The sequence below is a fragment of the Alligator mississippiensis genome, chromosome 3 (genome assembly GCF_030867095.1).
Source record: "Alligator mississippiensis isolate rAllMis1 chromosome 3, rAllMis1, whole genome shotgun sequence".
Lineage (NCBI taxonomy): Eukaryota > Metazoa > Chordata > Crocodylia > Alligatoridae > Alligator > Alligator mississippiensis.
The window spans coordinates 280,349,848-280,371,983 of NC_081826.1; the positions used below are offsets into that span (position 1 = coordinate 280,349,848).

Below are 22,136 nucleotides of genomic sequence, written 5' to 3' on the forward strand. Positions count from 1 at the left end.
TACTGTGAAGTCAGCCTGTATCACATTACATTTGCTTCCAACAGGGTGCACATGTAGTATTTTACTGTGCAGTAAGCATTCCCTGGGAACATGTCTACATGTGCATCCTGTTGGAAGCAAATTTAATGTGATGCTCTAATTAATGTGATGTAAATGCTTTAGTGTGATGTAAAATACTGTGCGGTAAGCCTTCCCTGGGAGCTTGTCTACATGTGCACCCTGTTGGAAGCAAATCTGCTCTCAACAGGAACAGCCAGGACAGGGCTGCACCTGCTCTGCTCAACCCCACTGCAGCAGCCAAGGGGAGCTCCAGGTTCCCCTGGGATTCTAGCTTGGGGGATGGCAGGAGGCATAGTAGCTGGTCCTGATGCGCGTGGGGTGAGGAGAGCTTTGCCGGCTGCAGCAGCACATGTCACCTGGCCCTGTGCACATCCGGAGGGGTCCTGAAGTGCACAGGCCAGGCGACAGCTGCACCTGGCACAGCTCTCCCAGCCCTATGCACATTGGACACAGCTGCCAGGGAGCCCTGTACCCATCAGGGCTTCCCTGCCCAGCCTGGGGCTTGCACACAGCTGCCTCACAAGCGGGACAGCTACTGGTGAGTCCCCTGCTGAGCCAGGAAGCAGAGAGCTCCCCAGTCCCGGTGCTGCTCAGCTCCAGGTTCCCTCCAGGAACCTGGAGCTGAGCAGCACCAGGACTGGGGAACGAGAACTCCCTCATGCCCTGTGGCCCCTGCTGGTGTGGCTGACTGGGAGCAAATTTGCTCTTGATCAGCATCTACACAAGTGGTACTGTGCAGTAACTAATGTGCAGTTAATCTACTACCTCTGTCCACTACTTGTAATCTACTACCTGCAGTAAAGCTTCTCATGTAGACATGCCCGATGTGAAGTACTCACTTCAATTCAACAGGAGCATACAGAAGTGGTGTCAAATACCCCTACTAAATCTGGCCATTCTACATGGGGAGTTCTTCCTGAATACCTATTTCAGAATAGGAGCATGCACTTCAGAAGGCAATTACAAATGGCTAGGCTGCTGGAAACACTTGCCTTACCTTCATTTGAATTAAGTACCCAGATTATACAAGATCTTTGTATTTAGAGATGAAACTTTCATCTCATCAAAGAGAATCTCTTATAAATGAATTTTCAAAAGAAGTATATTGGGATTTTAAGTCTCAGAAGCCTTTTTTCCTTTCTTTTCATAGATCTACAGAAAGCCCTGCTGCCTTACATCAGATTAAAAGGACTTTATTTCATTGGATACCTGCTTTTTGGACTAGGCACTGGGTTCATTGGACTGTTTCCCAGAGTACATTCTACTCTGGCTCTGTGCTCCCTCTTTGGTGTCATGTCCAGCACACTGTACACTGTGCCGTTCAATCTCATTGCAGAATATCACAGGGAGGAAGAGGTATGTCTCATATCAAAGAACAGAAGGAATCAGTATTTGTTTTGTTCTATTCACTTTAGAAAAAAATGATCTAAGTGGGGAAAGGGATTTAATTGTAAGTTCAAATTATTTATGGTAACACAGGTATTAGGAAGTGAAATTTCTCCAGGGAGACCTTTAAGAGTTGAATAAATAATACTAATAATACAAATTAATTGCAGTTATATGGCACATTTTCATTTAAGCATCTTAAAACCCTTTAGAAATATAAATTACATTTCTTGCCCACTTGCAAGTCAGGAAAGAACTGGATCCATTTACCTCTCGGGAAACTGGCAAAAAGACTAAAGGCCTGTTCTGCAGTGATCCTAGCAAGCCTCACTGTTAGCACAGGGAAGACATCATAGAAAATGAGGGTTGGAAGGGATGTCAGGAGGTTACCTAGTCCAACTCCCTGCTCAAAACAGGACCATCCCCAACTAGATCATCCGAGGCAAGGCTTTGTCTAGCCGGGTCTTAAAAACCTCCAATGATGGAGACTCCACAGCTTCTGTGGGTAACCTGTTCCAGTCCTTTACTGCCCTCCTTGTGATTAAGGTTTTCCTAATATCTAAACAAAACTTCTCTTGCTGCAGCTTGAGACCATTGCTGCTTCTGTCATCTGCCACCCCTGGGACCAATTTAGCTCCATCCTTTTTGGAACCACCCTTCAGGTAATTGAAGGCTGCTATTAAATCTCCTCTCAGTCTCCTCCAAACTAAATATGCCCAGTTCTCTCAGCCTCTCCTTGCTGAGGGTGCAATCCTTGGAAGTCATGTGCCCTAGCCCCCTAACCATTTTTGTGGACCTCCACTGGACTCTCTCCAATTTGTCCACATCCTTTCTGTAGTGGGGGCCCCAAACTGAACACAGATGTGGCCTCATCATCACCGAATAGAGAGGAATAATCACTTCCCTCAGTCTGCTCGCAACACTCATACTAATGCAGCCCAGTATGCTATTAGCTTTATTTGCAACAAGGGCACACTGTTTGCTCATATTCAGCTTATTGGCCATTGTAACGCCCAGGTCCTTTTCTGCAATGCTGCTGCTTCACCAGTTGGTCCCCAGCCTGTACCAGTGCATGGGATTGTTCATCCTAAGTGCTGGACTTTGCACTTCTCCTTGAACCTCATAATATTGAACCTCATAATATTTCTTCTGATCCAGTCCTCCAATTTGTTGAGGTCTCTCTGAATCCTAGCCCTACCCTTCAGTGTATCTACTACTATCTGCAGCTTGGTGTCATCTGTAGCCTTGCTGAAGGTGCAGTCCATCCTATCTTCCAGGTCAACGATGAAGATTTTGAACAAAACCAGCCCCAGGACTGATCCCTGGGGTACTCCACTTGATACCAGCTGCCAACTAGACATTGAGCTATTGATTACTACTCTCTGAGCCCGATGATCCAGCCAGTTTTCTGACCACCTTACAGTCCATTCATCCAACCCATACTTCGTTAACTTGCTTGCAAGAATGTTGTGGGAGACCGTATCAAAAGCCTTGCTAAAGTCAAGGTATATCATGTCCACTGCTTTCCCTGCATCCACAGAGCCAGTCATCTCATCACAGAAGTCAGTCAGGTTGGTCAGGCATGCCTTGCTCTGGGTGAATCCATGCTGACTGTTCCTAATCACCTTCTTCCCCTCCAAGTGCTTAGAAATGAATTCCTTGAGGACCTGCTCCACATCCTTCAACAAAGATCTTCTTGGAGGAGTGGAGCCACATAAGGCATGTGTACACAAGCAATACATTCCAGCCAGTCCAGGGTTGGGATATCCCAAACCTGGAAACACGTTAGCGATGATGCTCTAGGAAATACCTTTGTGGCTGCACTTGAGATCTGGAGTACTTGATCAGGAGGTGGGGATGACCCTAGAGCATCTTTGGGTTTGGAATGTTCCTTTGAGAGCAGATGGGTATTTGAGAGCATCCCAAGAGCATCCTAGCCTCCACAGGATATGCCTATAGTCAAGGCATATAGTCAGTTGGAGATACAACCTAGGTGCTATGGTACTATCCTGGGCTTTAACCACTAGACTAAATTGGTATGAGACCACTGGACTAGACTGAAAGCATTCATAATTTAGTCCTGCTCTGAGCAAGACAGTTGTTTATCCTCATGTGTCTTTTGGAACAAGCTGTGATACGTGTTTGGACTGCACCTAAAGCACTAGCACTCTGATTGCTGATTTGTGCTGTAGGCACCGTTACCATATGAAACATAATAATATATATATAGTATATATGTTATATACAGTATATAGTGTGTATATATAGTGTCAATAATATATGTGCACTATAATGCTAACTCTGTATTTGCATTATATAATATATAGTATGAATCTTATGGATTCATATGGTAGCAGTGCTTAAAGCTCCACTCAGCAATCAGTTCTTTTTTGTAATCTATCTCAGTGCACACCCCTAGCTTACCAAGAGCAAGTTTGATGATTAAACCCCATCTTGTGTAAATCTGTGACGTTCTATTAGCTTCAGTGGTGCTGGACCAGTTTATACAAGCAGATCTGCCCCAAGTGCCTAAAATATGATAAGCAAATTTTGGTAGTTGATGGAATAATGTTGTAGCTGTGGTGGTTCAGGAAATATGTGAGAAGCAAGGATTTGTGTGGGTGATACTGGACGAAGAGCATGGCTGGGATAGGCTTAGACAAGCTTTTTAGTGCACTGTAATAACCTGAAGAACAATGAGTTGCATTCAAAAGCCTAAGTCTGTGAGCAGATGGTGACATGCTTTACAGAAAGGTGCAAGACAGCAGGGTACAACATTCTCACAAGCAAGCTAAGAAAGTCTGGGTTGGATAAATGCCCTGTAAGGTGGATAGAAAACTGGCCAGATAGGAGAAAGTCCAGTGATGGTCAACAAAATGGTGAGGAGGCTGGGACACACGACTTATGAGGAGAGGCTGAGGGAACTGGTCTTTTTTAATCTGGAGAAGAGAAGACTGTGGGGAGATGTAATAGCTGAAGGGTGGTTACAAAGAGAGTAGAGCTGGACTGTTCTCAGTGGTGGTAGATGACAGAACAAGGAGCACTGGTCTCAAGTTGCAGCAAGGGAAGTTTAGGTTGGATATTAGGAAAAATGTTCTCACTAGATGGATAGGAAAACACTGGAACAAGTTACCCAGAGAGGTTGTGGAGCCTCCATCTGTGGAAGGTTTTAAGCCCTGGGTAGACAAAGCTTGTGCTGGGATGAACTAGTTGGGGATGGTCCTGCTTTGAGCAGGGGGTTCAACTACATGATCTCCTGAGGTCTCTTCCAACCCTCATTTTTTATGATGCCTGACATGCATTTACATCTCTTCTGACAATGTGCCTTTTCCCTACAATGTAGCAGTGGACATTACATTATAAAAATGTCTGGAGTCTGTGTTTAGTCCCCTACAGCATCTAATATTGCTCCTAAAGTAACCCTTTTAAGGGCTGCATACCTTCCACTCAATTCAATTGTTTTCCTGGCTAGAGTAGGGTTTTCATGTTGTGTTGAATAAGGTGTTAATGCCTTTCGTGGAAACTTTTTCGAAGTTTCCTACATCTGTGAGAGTCTGAAAGGAGGAGGATGAACATGAAGTTTGATGACCTTATCTTTACAAAATGATTCATGATATACTGGGACTGGAACATTTGAGGAGATGAATACATGAAATGCAAATGTAAGCAATGAAACCATAATATAAATTTAAAATTACAAGCAAGGCAAAGCTAGATTGAGGCCATGTAGAAATGCCCTGCTGTTTTGTACGACTGAGAGCAAGTGAAATTGTAAACAGTGGTGCCTTTTAAGCACTGAGATCTGAAAGACAACTACAGGAAACTGTATGCTCCATTGAATCCTGAGGGTGTTCTCTGTAGGATGAAATATTTTACTGAATTAATTTTTAATTTTGCCTATTAATTTCTCTGTTCCTGGCAACTGAGGTGACCTGCCATTAAGAATTTCAGGAAGATTTAACAAGTGATGGACTGAACTTCAAAACTCATGGGAATCATATCCCAAGCTTTGAATCAAACCATTGTGGTGATTAGGAAGCAGATGCAAGAATCCAAATCTAGCTCTGAATAAGTTCAAGCATGTTTAGCTTAGATCAGGGGTGCTCAGCCTCTTGCCCTTTGGCCAGATCCGGCCCACGGCATAGTCTCATCTGGCTCTCAGGGCTCCCCATGGGTCTGGAAATTTGGTGGTAGGGGAGTAATGCCACCAATTCCCTGCTGCCAAATCTCCAGAACCAATGCAGGCGGGAACAAGTACCAAGTCCCCGAGACCCAATCCTAATACATGGGGCAGGGAGGAGGCAGTACTTATCCCAGGGCCTGATCTGGCCTGCAGACCAGCCCTGCGCCACTCATCTGGCCTTTAGGAGCAAAAGGTTGAGCACCACTGGTCTAGATCACTAGATGCAAGTGAGTTAAAAGATGCCATGAAGTTCATATTTAATAAGCTAATATCATCAAAGATATAATCAGAAGAAAAGTGGTTTTCCTTTGATATCTGCTATTTCATTTGCTCTTTTAGGAGATTTGATGGGACATTAGCTTATTTTGTCTTAATTGTATTAGTTTATCTTAACTTCTACTATACATGATGGAATGACTAAGAAGAGTCAAGTCACAGACTGCATTTGTTAAAACACTGATACACTTGTCCTTATTACTACAGGTACATTTCGAGAGTAGGCACAGCTGGCAAACATTTGCCATTTCAATAAAACTTATGATCTAAGGGTTTGAAATACTTCAGATGAAAAGCTTTTGCATAATGGAGTCGAAAACAATTGCAGTTAGATTGCACTGTTCAAGAAAATCCTAGAACAGAGAGCAGATTTTTCCCATTCATATGTATTCTATGAAATGTAAACTGCATCTGGGGTTAGAATATTGGCCCTCAGTTTTGTCTACTGCACTAGATACAAGTTACTCCCAAATAGTCAAGTCCAGCTGAATGTACTGGATTTGGAAGATTCTAATATTTGAATTTCCCATACTCCTTTTAAAATGGAATACATTTTTCCAATCCAATATGAAAAGCATTTACAGAAAGGAACGAGCTTCCTTTGTGGTAAGGAGTATGAGGGGGCATGGCTGCTTACCTACCACAATGCCTTGACAATGTGACTTTGAAATGAATTGCCTTCTGTATTTTTGAGTCTAACAGCAGAAATATGGATGTGCAGATTCTCACTTCAGGATTAATTTCACAAAAGAAATCAGAGTGTTGGAGAAGTGTAGCCACAAGACTCAAGATAAAACTTAAATCAATTGTATTTTTTGCCTCCAGTGGTTAATAGACTATTAGCTATGCATTGCTTAGATGTGGAGTGCTAAATTCAGCTTTGCGCTATGCTTTTGCATAGCAGGGGAAGAGAAAATGGCTGCTGTTCAGCAGTACACACTAGTCATATGTTTACTGTGGTAGTTCAGATCGTAACACTAACATCCTTAATTTACCCTGAGGAAGCTTAAGACAGGGCAGACTTGATGAGGGGTCCTACACTCTGAAATGATCCTGCTGCCTTAAATCTGCTCATCTTCAAGTCATGCTACGAGACTAAATATCCCCAAGCTCATCCTGCAATAGGGTATAGAGAAAGAGGTGATTGGCAAGAGAAATGGGACAATTTACAGTTTTAAACTCTCCCAAAAACAACCTATTGTTGCTTGTAATGACTTGTAATGGTCATTTTTATGTTGTAACACTGACTCTTGTACTTGGAATCTGGCACTGGCAGACAAAAAAGAGAGCACGAGGAGCCTGCTAAGATGCTTCATGCACCATCTGCCTCCGCTAGGAGAAGCATTTATAAATGGGCTGCCAAGAGCTGTATGCAATCAGTTTCGTCTCATTTGACCAGGGTTTGTTTTATGCTTTCTTGCAGAGTCAGAAGCAGCAGCATAAAGGAAAAGCAGAAGACCCTGGGCGAGGGAAAGGAATTGACTGTGCTGCACTTACCTGCATGGTGCAGCTGGCACAGATCATTGTTGGAGTGGGCCTAGGATTCTTGGTCAGTGCTGCTGGCAGTGTTGTAGTGGTCGTGATTTCCGCATCGGCTGTGTCATTGATAGGCTGTTGCTTTGTTGCTTTGTTTGTACGATACGTGGAATAGAACAACACATGGATGATGAAATAAATCACTACAGGGGCAAATTTCCTCTCCTGATCTGTATATTATGTGGTGCTGTTTTCATACTGGTCTTTCCTGAGTGTTCCCTCCCTTTTTTATTCATGTGATGTAATTACAATCCCAGGGAGTTATTTATTCACTAAGTAGAGATTCTTGATACAACTAATTGCCTAACTTTTCAAGTTGAAGGCTTGTCTGTTCTAACTGCTTTGTTGCTTCCCTTCCTTTGGTCAAAATGTGTTAGTATGCTAAGCCACTTTTGTACACAGCAGTAGGGCTGAATGAAGCTTTGGTCCCTGATTCAACTTGGCAGAGATTCAGCCTGATTCGGTGGCTGAATCTCCGAATCTGGATTGAATCAGAGGACCCTTTAATCTCTCTGAAGCAAATTGGAACCCTCTGAATTGATTCAGACATAGACGCAGCTTTAAATGGTTTTTTTTCTACTTACCTCTAGGTAGCAGGCAGCTCATGAGTGCTGCAATGCTGGGGCAGATAAAGGGTCTCACAGGAGCAGGGTGGGGGGGTCCTCCAGTATCAGTAAATGGGAAAATGGGATGAATAAAACATGGTAACTAACTACTAGGGCTGTGCAATATTTCAACCGGTGTTTTGTTTTGAAGTTGTTTCAATGCGTTTTGAGCTTGAAACAGTAAAATCGAAATGAAACAAAAGGCTTTGAAACAGCTTTGAAATGAAATGAGGGCACTCGAAATGTTTTGAAACTTTCAAAATGTTTTGCGTTTCAAAGCAGCCCGGTGGCGGGAATCAGGGGAGAGCCAGGGCTGCGCTCTGAGTGGCTCTGCCAGTCCCACAGAGCTCCTGGCAGCGGGAAAGCCAGTGGTGGAGCCACTTGGAGCGCAGCCCGGGCTCCAGGTGCAGCCCTGGCAAGCACAGCCTGGCGGCAGGAAGCTCTGCAGCCCCATGGAGCTGAGCCTGGCAGTGGAGAGCCAGTGGCGGAGCTGCTCGGAGCCCTGGCCAGTGGGTCTCCCCTGCCTCCTGCTGCCAGGCTCAGCTCCGTGGGCCTGTGGAGCCTCACCCCGCCGGGCTGCACTCACCAGGGCTGTGCTTCGAGCTGCTCCAGCACTGGCTCTCCTGCTACCTCACGCCACCAGGCTAAGCTCCATGGGGCTAGTGGAGCCGCTCGGAGTGCAGCCTGGCGGCGGGAGGTGAGGAGAGCCAGGGTTGCACTTTGAGCAGCTCTGCCAGCCCCATGGAGCTCAACCTGGCCTCCCAGTGCTGCCGGACTCCTCCCAGGGGTGCGGCCCCCAGACCTGCACATGGGCTAACGAGAGTGCCACTGCTGCCTGGGGCCAGTGGCAGCAGCAGTCTTCCTGGTGCTGGGCGTGGGCTATGCTCAGCGCCAATCCCAGGCGGTAGCTACAGCCTCCTGTCGTCCTGCATGAAGATCCGGGGGCCTGCACCCTGGGAGGAGTCCGGCACAGCTCTCCCAGGGGCACAGGCCCCCAGATCTGCACGCGGGATGACAGGAAGCTGCTGCTGCCGGCAAGTGACATGAGTTTTGCTTTTAGCAGTTTGAGGTGCAGTTTCCTAGAAACTCCTGCACCTGTCTCCTTGAAACTTGGCAGGCTTCATGCCCTCAGAAGGAGCTACCATCCTCACAATTTTTGTGTGAATCAAGCAAGAAGTGACAAAGTTATAGCATGTTCATGATTCCCCATTATAGCCAATGGGCAAAACATTGAAACACATTGAAACAGTTTTGATGAAATGAAATGGAGCAGTGCTTCGAAATGAAATGAAATGATGACAACAAAACACTGTCCGTTCGAAACGGCAAAATGCAAGTTGAAACAAAATGGTGCTGTTTCACACAACCCTACTAACTACTCCTCTGCCTGCCCTTACACTGCAGCAAGTGAAAAGTAAACCAGGGCAACTTATCCTTGACTCATTCAGGGATAACCTGCCCCAGTTTAGCTCTCACATGGAGTAAGAGCAGGCAGACAGACAGTAACTGCATGTCAGTCTCTCTATGGTAAGTTGCTGCTCCCTGTTAACTCAATGCAATTGTATTGTTTGTGCATACCCTAAAGTTTTCAAGAATGTTTAGCCAGACATAGTTTAGCATCTATATAGAGAGCTTATGAGAAGCTTCTTGCAATTCCCATTTTGAAAGTATGGGCTCTTGTTTAATTTCCTAAATAAACTCAAACTTTAGGCACTTTTTAAAAAAAAATCTTGACCAAAAATTCTAAAATTTGTGAGCAACTTAAAACACTCAAGCTGAGTGCTACAGCATTTACCATAATTGAATAATTTAATCTCTGTTTTCTCTCCCCTTCTGCCCTTCATAAAGGATCAAACTTTGATTGAATTATTCTTGCTCCTTTCACAGCCTGTTACAGAATATTTTGGTGAACTAATTCCATTCAGCAAAACATTATCATAAATTGTACTGGCTGCACACATTAAACCAATCTACTAAATTCTGAAGGCAAACCAGTACATATGTAACTACAGAGTTTGTATTCTTACTTTTATTATGATGCTAGAGTTCTTTACATGGAGTGGATCCTGAGTCATTCCATCCAGAGTCTAGTAAGCTCTACTGAAATTTCAAAAGGGACCTTATGGATTAAGAGTAAAGAGTGGGGGAGACAGATTCTGCATTTCTTCCTAACTGGAGTCACTTGAAGAGCCATGGCTCATAAGAAGCACAAAACCAGCCCTGTTAATCATGGTTAAAGCATATTAAAATAGTTCATTTTACTACTTGTTTCCAAAATACTCTATTTGTTTTTGGAAGAGAAGTATTATTTGTATTATGCCTTTCATATCCAATTGCTTTGTTAACTGTTAAGCCATGGCTGCTCCTGAGGTACTATTATGTAATGAGTGGTGACAGAAATGTGTGTATGTTTTTAATCAGCACTGTTCAATCAAACATGGCGTCTAATGTATCAGATAATGAAGTACCTGCCTGCCCTAATAGCTCAGTCTGTGTTTCTTCATTGGTACTGAGTGTTTGGATATCTCTGTACTGACCTGCCACCTTGAGATACATTTTACACTTTCATGACTGCCAGGATATTTCTAGCAGGGCTGGAGTTTTGCTGGAGTTGGGATGGTCCAGGAAACATGCAAAAAGCAAGTGTTTTATTGTGCTGTCTTTTATTAGACCAACCATATAGTTAGGAAAGATGTTAGACAAACTTTCAGGCATGCTGGGCACTGACAGACATGTTAAAAAACAACATGTGCTTTTACTGGAAGAAGCAGTGCGTTAGTTCAACCCAGCTCTGCGGTGTCTGTATAGACTGGGAACTTCATCAGGGCTTTTTGGTGCTTCCGTCTAACAGCTGATTCAATCAGCTATTGCATAAAAGTTCCATAAAAGCTCCGCTGAAGCACCTGATCTATACAGATGTTGGGTGAGCCGGGTCCAACTTAGGTGATGCCTCTTCCAAACATGCTCTGGGCTCAGCACAGGGACACAGAGTTTAAAGTAAAGCGCTATAATTTGTGGGGGTTTTATGTTTGTAAGCAGCAACAGTGCCCTTCTTCAGGTCACTCTGTGCCTGAAAGCTTATCTAACATCTCTCACTACTCTGCAGTTGGTCCCACTGGGACATTAGTTGGTCCAGTGGCTAGGGGGGCACGGCTTGGCGGCAGCCGGCAATGGTGAGTGGGGAGCTCCTGCACATGCCACTGGCACTGTTTGTTGGCTGCGGGGAGGGGGTGGCGAGCACTGACCATAGGTCAGCGACTCCCGGCAGGCGCTGCCAGCAGTGTCGGCAGCGGCCAGGGGCGATCATGGACCACTCGTAGATGGCAGCACCTTTTTGCAGGGAGTGCACCGCCACACGTAACGGGTGCATGTGCACCCTCTATGCATTGCCCCTGCCCCACACTGTAGCACCAGTCAGCCCCGGTCACTGTCTACATATGTTTCAGCACACTGAAGAACTCTGCAATAGGATAGAACTTGTCCTGGAAAGTACTATAATTAATTTACTGCACCTAATAGTGGCACAAGTGTAGACGGTGACACTTTACTGTGGAGCTAATTAGTCAATTCCACAGAAAAGTGCATGTGTAGATGCACCTAGTGTCACTTATAACAGGTCCCTGGAGAAATGTCAGCTGTCTTTCCTTACCTACAGCTCTGTCTTCACTGCAGGACCGTACTGAGGCTTCCAGTCTCAATCCTTCAGTGTTTGTATACACTGCCTTCTTCTCAATGTTGCTCTTACCCCTCCCGGCAGTATGGCTCCTGATAAAACTAGGTGCTGTTGACTTCTTCATTACACAGCTGTATTTAAACTTCTCTTGCCTTTTCTCCTCCTGTTTTCCTCTGCAGTTTGGTTATGAAGAGAAAGTGGGCATGGAAGTGGAAAGGGATCTTGGAGTCCTAGTGGATTCCAAGATGAACATGAGTCGGCAGTGTGACGAAGTCATCAGAAAAGCTAATGGCACTTTATCGTGCATCAGCAGATGCATGACGAACAGAACCAAGGAGGTGATAATTCCCCTCTATCGGGCGCTGGTCAGACCGCAGTGGGAGTACTGGGTGCAATTTTGGGCGCCGCACTTCAAGAGGGATGTGGATAACCTGGAGAGGGTCCAGAGAAGGGCCACTCGTATGGTTAAGGGCTTGCAGGCCAAGCCCTATGAGGAGAGACTAGGGCACCTGGACCTCTTCAGCCTCTACAAGAGAAGGTTGAGAGGCGACCTTGTGGCTGCCTATAAGTTCATCATGGGGGCACAAAAGGGAATTGGTGAGAATTTACTCACCAAGGCGCCCCTGGGGGTTACAAGAAATAATGGCCACAAGCTAGCAGAGAGCAGATTTAGACTAAACATTAGGAAAAACTTCTTCACAGTTAGAGTGGCCAAAGTCTGGAATGGGCTCCCAAGGGAGGTGGTGCTCTCCCCTACCCTGGGGGTCTTCAAGAGGAGGTTAGATAGGCATCTAGCTGGGGTCATCTAAACCCAGCACTCTTTCCTGCCTATGCAGGGGGTCGGACTCGATGATCTATTGAGGTCCCTTCCGACCCTAACGTCTATGAATCTATGGGGAGTTCAGCACAAACAGGGACAGCTCTTCAGTGTGTTCTCCCCTTCATTTTGACATTGGTGAAAACTCCTTATGGACTGTGTGTCACATTTGAGCTCCTTGAGCTGATATGGGAAGACAGGAAGAGGTGAGAGCCATGGCCTCTCTACGACGCATTGTCCCCACCTCAACACAATTTTTCTGAGATTCTGTTTTGGGGATTGTTATCATAGGCTAATGCTGACCCTCTGCCTTTAACTTATAAAGCCCCTCCCCACCGTGAAATCTTCCAGGAGGAAGGCTTTTAGAAGAGTAAGAGAGCCTGGTCTCTGCAGAAGTCACAGAAATGGGGGCGTGGGTAACAGGCTTTCTAAGAAATATAGCAACCCTTGTCCTTTAGCATTCCCCTAGAGCAGTGTGCCTTGTAGATGAGTGATCCAGAGGTTCATGGGGTCATAGTTTGACTCTAAATGTATTATGAGGCAGAAAACAAATGCAAAGTTGTGATTTAAGTTTAGACAAATATTTGTCTGGAGTGGTTCAGAAAAGGATCATCCTGCCTGGACTATGAGTTTGGATTGCACAGCCTTCTGAGGTCCCTTCCAGTCCTGTTTTTAGGTGATTCTATGTCATGGTTCTGGTGTGAGGAACCTTTGGGAAGTTTACCTTTCCCTTTGTCAATATTTTTCTCTCGGGATTTAGCAAATGCTGGTCTTTAAAATGCTTGAATAGTGAAGGTCAACTGTGTTCTATTATACAAACAAAGACAAATAAGCAAAACATTCATACCTGGCAAGTTGCTATGAGTCTAAAATGTTATAGCAAGGTAAGAAGCATAATGTTATGAGAAGGGAGAAGCATGATATTAAGGAAGAAACTTGGAGAAGGCTGTTTCAGGGGTTGAGTTCACGACATTTTTTATTACTTTTCTTTGTAAAGTTCATTTGATCATGTTGTACAATACACATAACAGCTCTCATTCTCTTGTAGGAATCTTAATATAAAAAAACACTATACAAGATTCTGGAATAATAATGAGACTTAACCTCCCTACACAAAAAGGACACACAACCAAAACTATAAGTATCCTAATTTGAAAAATAATTCTTAAAATTAAAAAAAGCCCTAGGAATGCCAGCAGTGTTCTCTTAAAGGAAAAATCCTTTAGAATGTCACGAAAACCCATTCCTAAACAGGAAGCAAATCAAGGCAAAAGTACTTGAAAAGTGTTAGTCATAAAAAAATGCACAAGTAGCAGTCTCAATTTAATGAAACATCCAATTTATGCCTTTTAAATTTAATTTGGTACATGGACTAAATTATTATCAGTCATTGCATTTAATAACAGACCAGTGAGTGTCTTTGATGGAATAACCTATTATGAAGTCAAGAGGACACTGGGGCATATCTTGTTCAGTCAGGTTTGTACTGGTATAAATAAAATCTAATATATAAAGATGTAATGTGGACTTTAATAAAATAGGAAGTGTATAAGAGCAAGCACTGTGATAATTCAGAACGGTAGCCTTCATATAAATAGTCCTAGGTCAAATGAATCGGTGCAGAAGACAAGGCTTAGCCTTGTTACTTTTCTACCTTGACACATTGTTTTGTTTCTCTTTCCCTCAGGAAACCTATCTTTGTTCCAATTTAATAAACAATCAAGTCAATTATGAAAAAAAAAATGTTTTTTTTTTTTATTCTCTTGCTTAGAAGTCATTGGAAGATAAGTCATGTTACTACCATCAGTCCAATTTACTTCCTTATATTTCATAATAATCCTATTAGGTCTTCTTGATTCCTTTGAAAAGCAGCAATTTGAACTATTCTTATGAAAAGTTCTCCTACTAATAAATTATATAAGTAAGGAGTCAAATAAAAAATCTCAGCTTTGGCAGTACTCTCAGTAACAGTGCAGCATTTTCCTTTCATTGATATCCGCACATCATTACCAGCCCCTGCAGGTTGGGCAAGCGCTGTCAGGCAGATATTCTCAAAGATTTATAGAGATGTGCTTTATGTTGCTAAACAGTGTTATATGGATAGATAGCAAGGATGGTATTATCTGCTCTAAAACGTCTTGAAATAGCTTTTCTCACTTTAGAGCTTTAAAATATCAAATACTTCTTATCTAATTTTGTGGAGATGCGAATTTGTCAGTACCCAACTGCTGCCTACCTGCATAACAATGCAGCAATCAGTTTTGATCATTCTTCCAAGACTAAATTATTAAATTGTTTTTAACTCTGGAACTTACTAAAATCTAACAAATAATGCATCACTTGTTTTACTTTTATATTGATCCCCTATATTTTCTGCATAAGTATTAAATCTCCCTCATTTTTGTATTAAATCTCTTTCTTGTGTGTCACCTGTGCGATTCTGCTCCTCTGTAGATGCATCAGATGAAGACACCATTCTATATGGTAGTAGTCTGTTCTTTTGCATGTATTCAGAGTAATATACACTAAGTGTAACTGAGAAAATGTTTAGTGCTCTCCACTCCTGTTAACTTTTCCATATTAGTGAGGCGGAGGCATAACTAGGAATTTTGGTGCCCTGGACAGAAATGCTGCTTGGGAGAAGGGGTTGCAGTTACTGCTGCCGTGGTGCTATCTCCCTAGGGACCAGTATTCTGGTGCCCCCTCTAAACTGGCACCCCATGTGCCCACACCTACTTATGCAACTGTAGGTAGGTTAAAGCTAGCATGGATAGGCATATCTGTACTGCAGTCAGACCTTCACCTGCTGTATAGACATGGCTTTAGAGTTCTCTGGCTACTACATCAAGGTTTGAGCTGCAAATATTCTCAAAACAACTTGTTTTCCATTAGCAACTTGTTGGTTTGAAACCTTTTCTTTGTCTGAGAAGTACAGTCTCATGTGAGTCTTTTCAAGTGATCAGACTCGGGGTCATTTTAAAGTAGCACCTTTCCAAAGAAAAAAATAAACCAACCTTCTTGGATGGCATGCTTTCCCTCTCAATTCAGCAGCTGGCATCTCCATCCTGTTTCTCACCTTCAATTCTATAACTAGACCAAGCTTCTGTTTTCCTTCCTGACATTTCTAAGTAGCAGCTGCCTATCATACTGGGTCCAATCATTCAGTCAATTACTCTGGCAAAATGCCCATCATGGACTGCAGGATTGGTTCTCTTTTCCATTGTACGCTGCTGTGTGAGTACTCGGGCTATAAACAGATGTTGCCAAATTAAGTGGATCAGCTAACCCGGGATGTGCCACCCATTGTCTCACAGGGTCAGGCCTCTGCTGTTCCCAGGAGTGGCAGGGGACCAATCCTGCAGGACAACACTTGGGGCACGCTTCTGAAAACAGGAGAACCCTGGGTTTTCCTACCTGCAGAGGCATGTCCTGAGTGAGAAACCCTGGTCACATCCCTGCAAATGGGGAAACCTAGGCAGGCACTCCCAGGGCTTTGGAGGTCCAATCCTGCATGTCCTGGGAATTCCTGAGAGGAATTCCTGGAGGGCACACAGGATTTGGCCCCTGACGCCCCAAGAGCGCCTGGCTGGGGCAACTAGGGAGTGCAGGCAGCCCTGGGCTGCCCACTCTCCTGGCTTAAAACAAATAGATGCCAGCTGCAAAATAGCAGCACAAATTAATACCACCCGTTTATGGCTACAAATGTGGACATTTGTAGTCCGACAAAGGGTATGGATGTCCATTTGCCTTTGCTTTGTGCCACCATACAAATGCTTATAGTAGCCCAAAGGTGATGACTGTTTGCAGCCTCAGAAGAAATAGCAGGCTCAAGAAAGCATCACATACACAACAGGATAAAGTATCGCCACCAACAAAAGGCAATCTTGTACTATGGGCAGGCTGCTGATTCTCCAGCCAACGGTGTTCCATGGGAAGGTCTCTCTCTCTCACATCCTCCATCGCAGCCTCTGCTCACCATCGCTGCTGACAAGTGCGGTGAGCAAGGGTTAGGAGTGGCTAATTCAGTGGTGCCAGTGAGTCCAAGCAGAAGGGGGAAGAGGGAGTAGGAGGTGAGAAAGCAGTCTTCCCCAGGGAGCACAGAGGCTGGAACTAGAGCAGCAGCAGATTAGCTGGCTGTTAGTAAAATGCAGGTTAAATCAGCGGAAGCAGGGAATAACCTATCCATAACAGCCTTTTCTAAAATACAGACTGGATCAGACTTTCACAGGCTGAATCCAGTCTCTTGGTGGGCAGCATCCAGCCCATGGGACATAAGTTGCTGATCTCTGATTAAGGTATGTTTATAGTCCATGTATAGCTTGGGGAGATGTTTGCAGACACATTTGCCAAAGCCACCTGCAGGGCCACACACAGCCCAGACCTATGTATCAGCCCAGTAGCACATTTACAGCTACCAGCTCTCAGACTCCTTCTTCCTATCCATTCCAGCCAGTGTCAAGCTATGGATCTAGTGTTAATAGATGAATATTACAAGTATAGAAGTAAGGCAACACTCTTGCAAACAGCCCCATATGGCTGAACCAAGAACCCTGAACCCTACATGACATAGAAGCAATAGTGGCTTAGGAATCGTGATTTACCTCCGTGTGTGCGTGGCCACAAGGAACTTGCTGCAGGATTAGGTCTCTGTGGAATTTAAGCAAAATATTCACAACAGTGCTAGCCCCTAGCCTTCAGAAATCATGATTCAAGCCTAATTGGTTTAGTTTTAAATGCAAGCTGATTCTCTCCGAATCACTTGACTCTAGGAGCTGAAACTTTAAGAAAAGCACCATATATTGTGAGACTTGTCATAAAATCATAAGAGTTAGCAAGGATGTGTTGTTTAGTTGTCCACAGGCAATACCTTACTACACTGCTTCTCCTTTGAGAGGGGTGTCTGTAAAAAAAAAAAAAGCATAGTAATTACATGTTTGTGTTTCAATAATTTCATAGCAACGTTAGTCAGATTCCTAGAAGTGTTTTGGATACATCAATTCATACATTTGTGTCCCTTAAAGCTCGGGGTACAAACTCCGTTCTTTTTTTTTCATACTTCATCATCAACTAGGCAAGCTCAGCAGGTGAAATTAGTCTGTTAGTGCTATGGAATCATGATTGTCTTCAGATCAGGAGCGTGCTGACAACTGCGCAGCCTAATTGCTATCACTGGGTTTGCACAGGCATGTCTGATTGGAGCGTAGTAAATAATTCTCTTTATGATACAGCAGGAGGAATAAAATTCCTTTGAGTCTCTCTGAGCTTCATCTTTAGTTTGAGGAGAAAAGGAAAGGGGCAAAAATATAGTTGCACCATTAATCTAAGTGTTTATGATTCTCTCTCTATATGACCATATACGAGAAAGCTGAGCTGAGAAGATAAACATACCATTTTTACAGACTTTTCAAAGTAAATTTCAAAATCTACACAAGTACACAAAGTCTACTGTTTTTGACTAACAAAGGATTGTTAACATTTTTATCTGTATATCTTTCCCATGTCTGTAATGCTGAGCTAATTGTTGCTAAATGTAAATTGTTACCAATTTACTTATCTCCAATCTATGATACAGCTTCAAATGAAAGTATAATTTTTCTCAATTCTCATATATACTATCTGAGCAGCCTTGTGCCATGAATATAAAGAAGAGCTGTTTTCTCCAGGTCCCAGGTTTGTTCGATATGGAGTTAGATGGTATGTGGTGAAAAATGCAATAGAGCCAGCCATTGAGCAGTGAAGATAAAGATAAATACTAAACAATCAATCCATTTGTTTTGCATCATCCATCTTAAGCACTAAATGAAGCGGGGGTCCCTTTGAAAAACAGCGGGCAGTCATAATTGAAAACTGCGTATACAAAAGCGAGGAGCGCTCAGCGGTCCTGTTTATTTATTTGGTCTATTTTTTTTACTCTGAAGAGCTATTGCCACTTGTCACATTATCTCTTAATTTTTCTCGCACAGAAAAAAACAAGTTTCATCAACTGTCTTCGGTCATAAAGAAATGAATTTCATATCTGATTTAGTTTTCAGTTTGTGATTTGTCATCTATTATGGGTCAATATTCCATGTTTGCTCTGTATGTATAATTTGATACATATCCCTACTCAGAGACCTTCAGAGTCTTTAGGAAGCTCTAAGTCCTTCTAGTAAGGCAGTGACAAGGACTGTAAGGATCCCTCATCTCCACTGTTTTATTTATTTATTCAAGTTTGTAGCTCCTGGGCAGAGGAGCAAGTCTTAATTCCACCTCCTTGGATTTTACTCTCTTTTTGTCCAGCCCCCTGGAAACCACAACTCCCACTGAAGTCAGTACAAGGTTGGCCGAGGCAAAAACAGAAAGTCTCAGGCTCTACTCTATCGCTGTGCATGGAAGTGGAAATCACTCCGCTGCAGAAAGCCAGCTCTCAGCCTATAGTCACACAAACCCTTTTCAGCATAACTGAGAAAAACTCATAATACTGTTAACTACCTCTCTCTCTCTCTCTCTGCCAAATGTTAAACAAAAACTGCAGTTTGGAGGTGACCAAAACTATTCATAAACTTGTTTTGAATTCAAGTAATGGTTTTGGCTGAGAAAAGGGAAGAAATTCACTAAAAAATGTCAAAATGAGACATGTAAAGAGCTATTGTGGTATTTCATTGCAAACTTACATTTTTCTTTCCATATCAACCTAAACAAAGTTTAAAAAAAGAAAAAAAAAAAGCATGAAATAATGGCTAAATGACAGTTTTTATTTCAAATCTGTGAAACGGTCAGTCTGAAATAAATTTTCCCCAGTGTTTTGCTCTGGCAACTGAAGCGAGAAAATCTATTGTTCTTGTATCTGACAGGAATAAATGTCACATGCAGGATCTACCCTGAGTTTCCTGCTTCTCTTTTAGCTTAGCTGGCTGGCACAATACTGACATGGCAGTAAAGGGCAGGGTAGACACCTGGCAAACATGTTTTTGGAGAATGCAGACTGTGCAGCCTGTTCTTGGCTGAACTCAAATGTTCGTGGCAGACATTTGCCCTGGAACAAACCTCTGCAGAGCGTCCAGATCATTGTTTCCAACTCTGGGAATCACTGGCCAGCATGAACCACAGCGAGGATGAAGCCTCTAGCCCAGACACAAGTGTGTAAAGACAAAACCTGGCTGCAGCAGGAGGTTCTGCACCCCCAGCCTGCGGGCTTGAGCCAGTGCCTCAGCTTCCTCCTGCCCTGCAGCAGCTATGGGTGGGGGATCAGGATCAGACACAAGCGATGCAGTATGGTCTCAGGCTTTGCTTTTTCCCCTCAGGTGCCCAACTTCCCTCTCCAAGCCCCCTGGGCATGTAGGGCCCACCACAGCTGTGCAAAGTGGCTCCTCAGGGAAGCCTGGCACTGAAGCTGATGCTGTGGGAGCTCCCTGCCACCTTATCCTGGCCCCTCAGCACTGTCCAGCCAGGGGCAACACCCCTGTACCTCAAAGGGCCTCAGCCCAGTCCCTGAGGCCTGTGGGGTGGAGGCCAGGTCCAAGGAACGCTGCAGGGCTTGCCTTTGTGCCCAGACATCCCACCCCACAGTCACAGCCATCGGGGTGGGCGCTCAGCAGCGCTGCTCACTGGGGCCAGCAGGCAGCAGGTCGCAACGGCCGCTGTAGACCACCACGCCAGGCGGGTAGTAGAGCAGCTCAGATGGGGTGGTGGCAGGCAGTGGAGCAGCAGCAGGCAGGGGCACCAGGGCAGGCAGGGCCTGCTCGTCAGGCTCGGGCTTGGTGCTGAGGGTGAAGGGGCGCATGGAGGTGAGCGAGGGTGAGGCGAGGCGCCACAGCAGGCTCTTGAGGGCCTGGCGAAACTCGCGCCGCATGAGGCAGTAGAGCACGGGGTTGAGGCAGCTGTTGCAGTGCGCCAGGCACACGCTGACGGGGAAGAGGTAGGCCTGCGACAGGAAGTAGGCAGGCCCAAAGGGCACGGCGTTCAGCTTGACCAGGACACCCCAGGCCGTGAGCGCCTGGTTGGGCAGCCAGCACACGAAGAAGCTGAGCACCACCACGCTCACCGAGCGCGTCACCTTGGCTGAGCGGCGCTGGCTTGCGTGGCGGCCACGGAGGAAGCGCACCAGGCGCGCGTAGCACAGGCTGATCACGCCCAGAGGCACCACGAAGCCCAGCAGCACCTTCTGCACCTGGTAGAGCCCCAGCCAGAGCTGCACGCGCGCGCTGGGGCTGTCGGGGAAGCGCAGCAGGCAGAGCTCCTCGCCGAAGACGTTGGCAGTGGTGGAGAAAATGGCGTGAGGCAGCGCGGCCACCACGGCCAGAGCCCAGATGAGGGCACAGAGCCCGCGGGCGCCGCAGCCGCAGCCACAGCCGCCCCTGGGCTGGCTCTTGAGCACCGATGCCACGGTGCGGTAGCGGGCCACGCTCATGGCGGTGAGGAAGAAGACGCTGGCGTACATGTTCATGGCCGTCACATATGACACCACCTTGCACATGACGCGCCCGAAGAGCCAGGTGAAGTCCAGCGCGTTCTCCACGGCCCAGAAGGGCAGCGTCAGCACGAACTGCAGGTCGGTGGCGGCCAGGCTGGTGACGAAGAGGTTCATGGAGGACTTGCGCCAGCCCCGCTTGCCGCGCATCAGGTGCAGCACCAGCGCGTTGCCCACCAGCCCCAGCGCGCACACCACGGAGTACACGGCCGACACGGCCAGGCGCACGGCGGCCGAGCCGCCCCCCTGCAGCCCCGCGCCCGCCTCCGCCTCCAGCGACTCGTTGCTCCGGTTGCCGCCGGCCCAGCCGCCCTCCGCCGCGCCCGTCACGCCGCCCGCCAGCGAGCACAAGCCGAGCTCGCAGCCGGCCGCCATCCCATGGTCGGGGGGCCGCGCCCGCTGCAGCCGCCCCTGCCCCCGGGCCGCGCCCAGTCCCGGCGGCGGAGGCGCGCTGCGGAGCCGGGCCGGTGCAGCCGCGTCCCTCGCTCCGCGGGGCTCCGGCGCTGGCTGCGGCTGGCCCGGGTCGTCCGCCGATGCAGCCCCCGGTGTCCCAGTGCCCGTCGATGCCGACACCGGTGCCTGGGGAGGCAGCTCTCGATGTGCCGGTGCCCGGCGATGTAGCCCCGATGTACCGGTGCCCGGCGATGCAGCCCCAGGGGCCCGGCGGTGCCGCCGCGGTGTGCCGGTGCCCGTCGATGCAGCCCCAGGGCCCGGCGGTGCCGCCGCGGTGTGCCGGTGCGCGGCGGTGCAGCCCCAGGGGCCCGGCGGTGCCGCCGCGGTGTGCCGGTGCGCGGCGGTGCAGCCCCAGGGCCCGGCGGTGCCGCCGCGGTGTGCCGGTGCGCGGCGGTGCAGCCCCAGGGGCCCGGCGGTGCCGCCGCGGTGTGCCGGTGCCCGTCGATGCAGCCCCAGGGCCCGGCGGTGCCGCCGCGGTGTGCCGGTGCGCGGCGGTGCAGCCCCAGGGCCCGGCGGTGCCGCGGGAGCTCTCCGCGGTGCTGAGCGCGGCGCTGCGGCCCGGCTGTGGCTCCGCGCGCCCGCCCCGTCTGAGGCGCTGCCTGCGAGGCTCAGCCCAGGCGCGGCGCGGCGCAGCGCAGCCCCCGGCAGCTCCCGCGCCTCTCTCCGCCCCGCGCTTTTAAAGCGCCTGGAAGCTGCGG

The 22,136-nt window shown here is 46.7% G+C and overlaps 2 protein-coding genes across 4 annotated transcripts in view; one reads left to right on the forward strand and one right to left on the reverse strand.

Annotated features, from left to right (window-relative positions):
• SLC45A2 (solute carrier family 45 member 2) overlaps positions 1-10,527 on the forward strand; it is a 30,476-nt gene extending 19,949 nt beyond the window's left edge. For 2 of the 3 annotated variants that reach the window (XM_059725236.1, XM_059725235.1), the window contains 3 exons: positions 1,211-1,416; positions 2,031-2,108; positions 7,329-10,527. In XM_059725236.1, coding sequence (XP_059581219.1) covers positions 1,211-1,416; positions 2,031-2,108; positions 7,329-7,556 — 512 coding nt within the window. In that variant the 3' untranslated portion in view covers positions 7,557-10,527. The remainder of the gene's footprint in view (positions 1-1,210; positions 1,417-2,030; positions 2,109-7,328) is intronic. The other variant, XM_006267764.4, reaches the window with a different exon arrangement.
• Positions 10,528-18,402: 7,875 nt separating this feature from the next.
• On the reverse strand, positions 18,403-22,008 carry RXFP3 (relaxin family peptide receptor 3). The gene has a single exon (XM_019495864.2). It carries the CDS (start codon positions 21,358-21,360, stop codon positions 20,107-20,109), a length of 1,254 nt encoding a protein of 417 aa, XP_019351409.2. The 5' UTR covers positions 21,361-22,008; the 3' UTR covers positions 18,403-20,106.
• Positions 22,009-22,136: the final 128 nt, after the last annotated feature.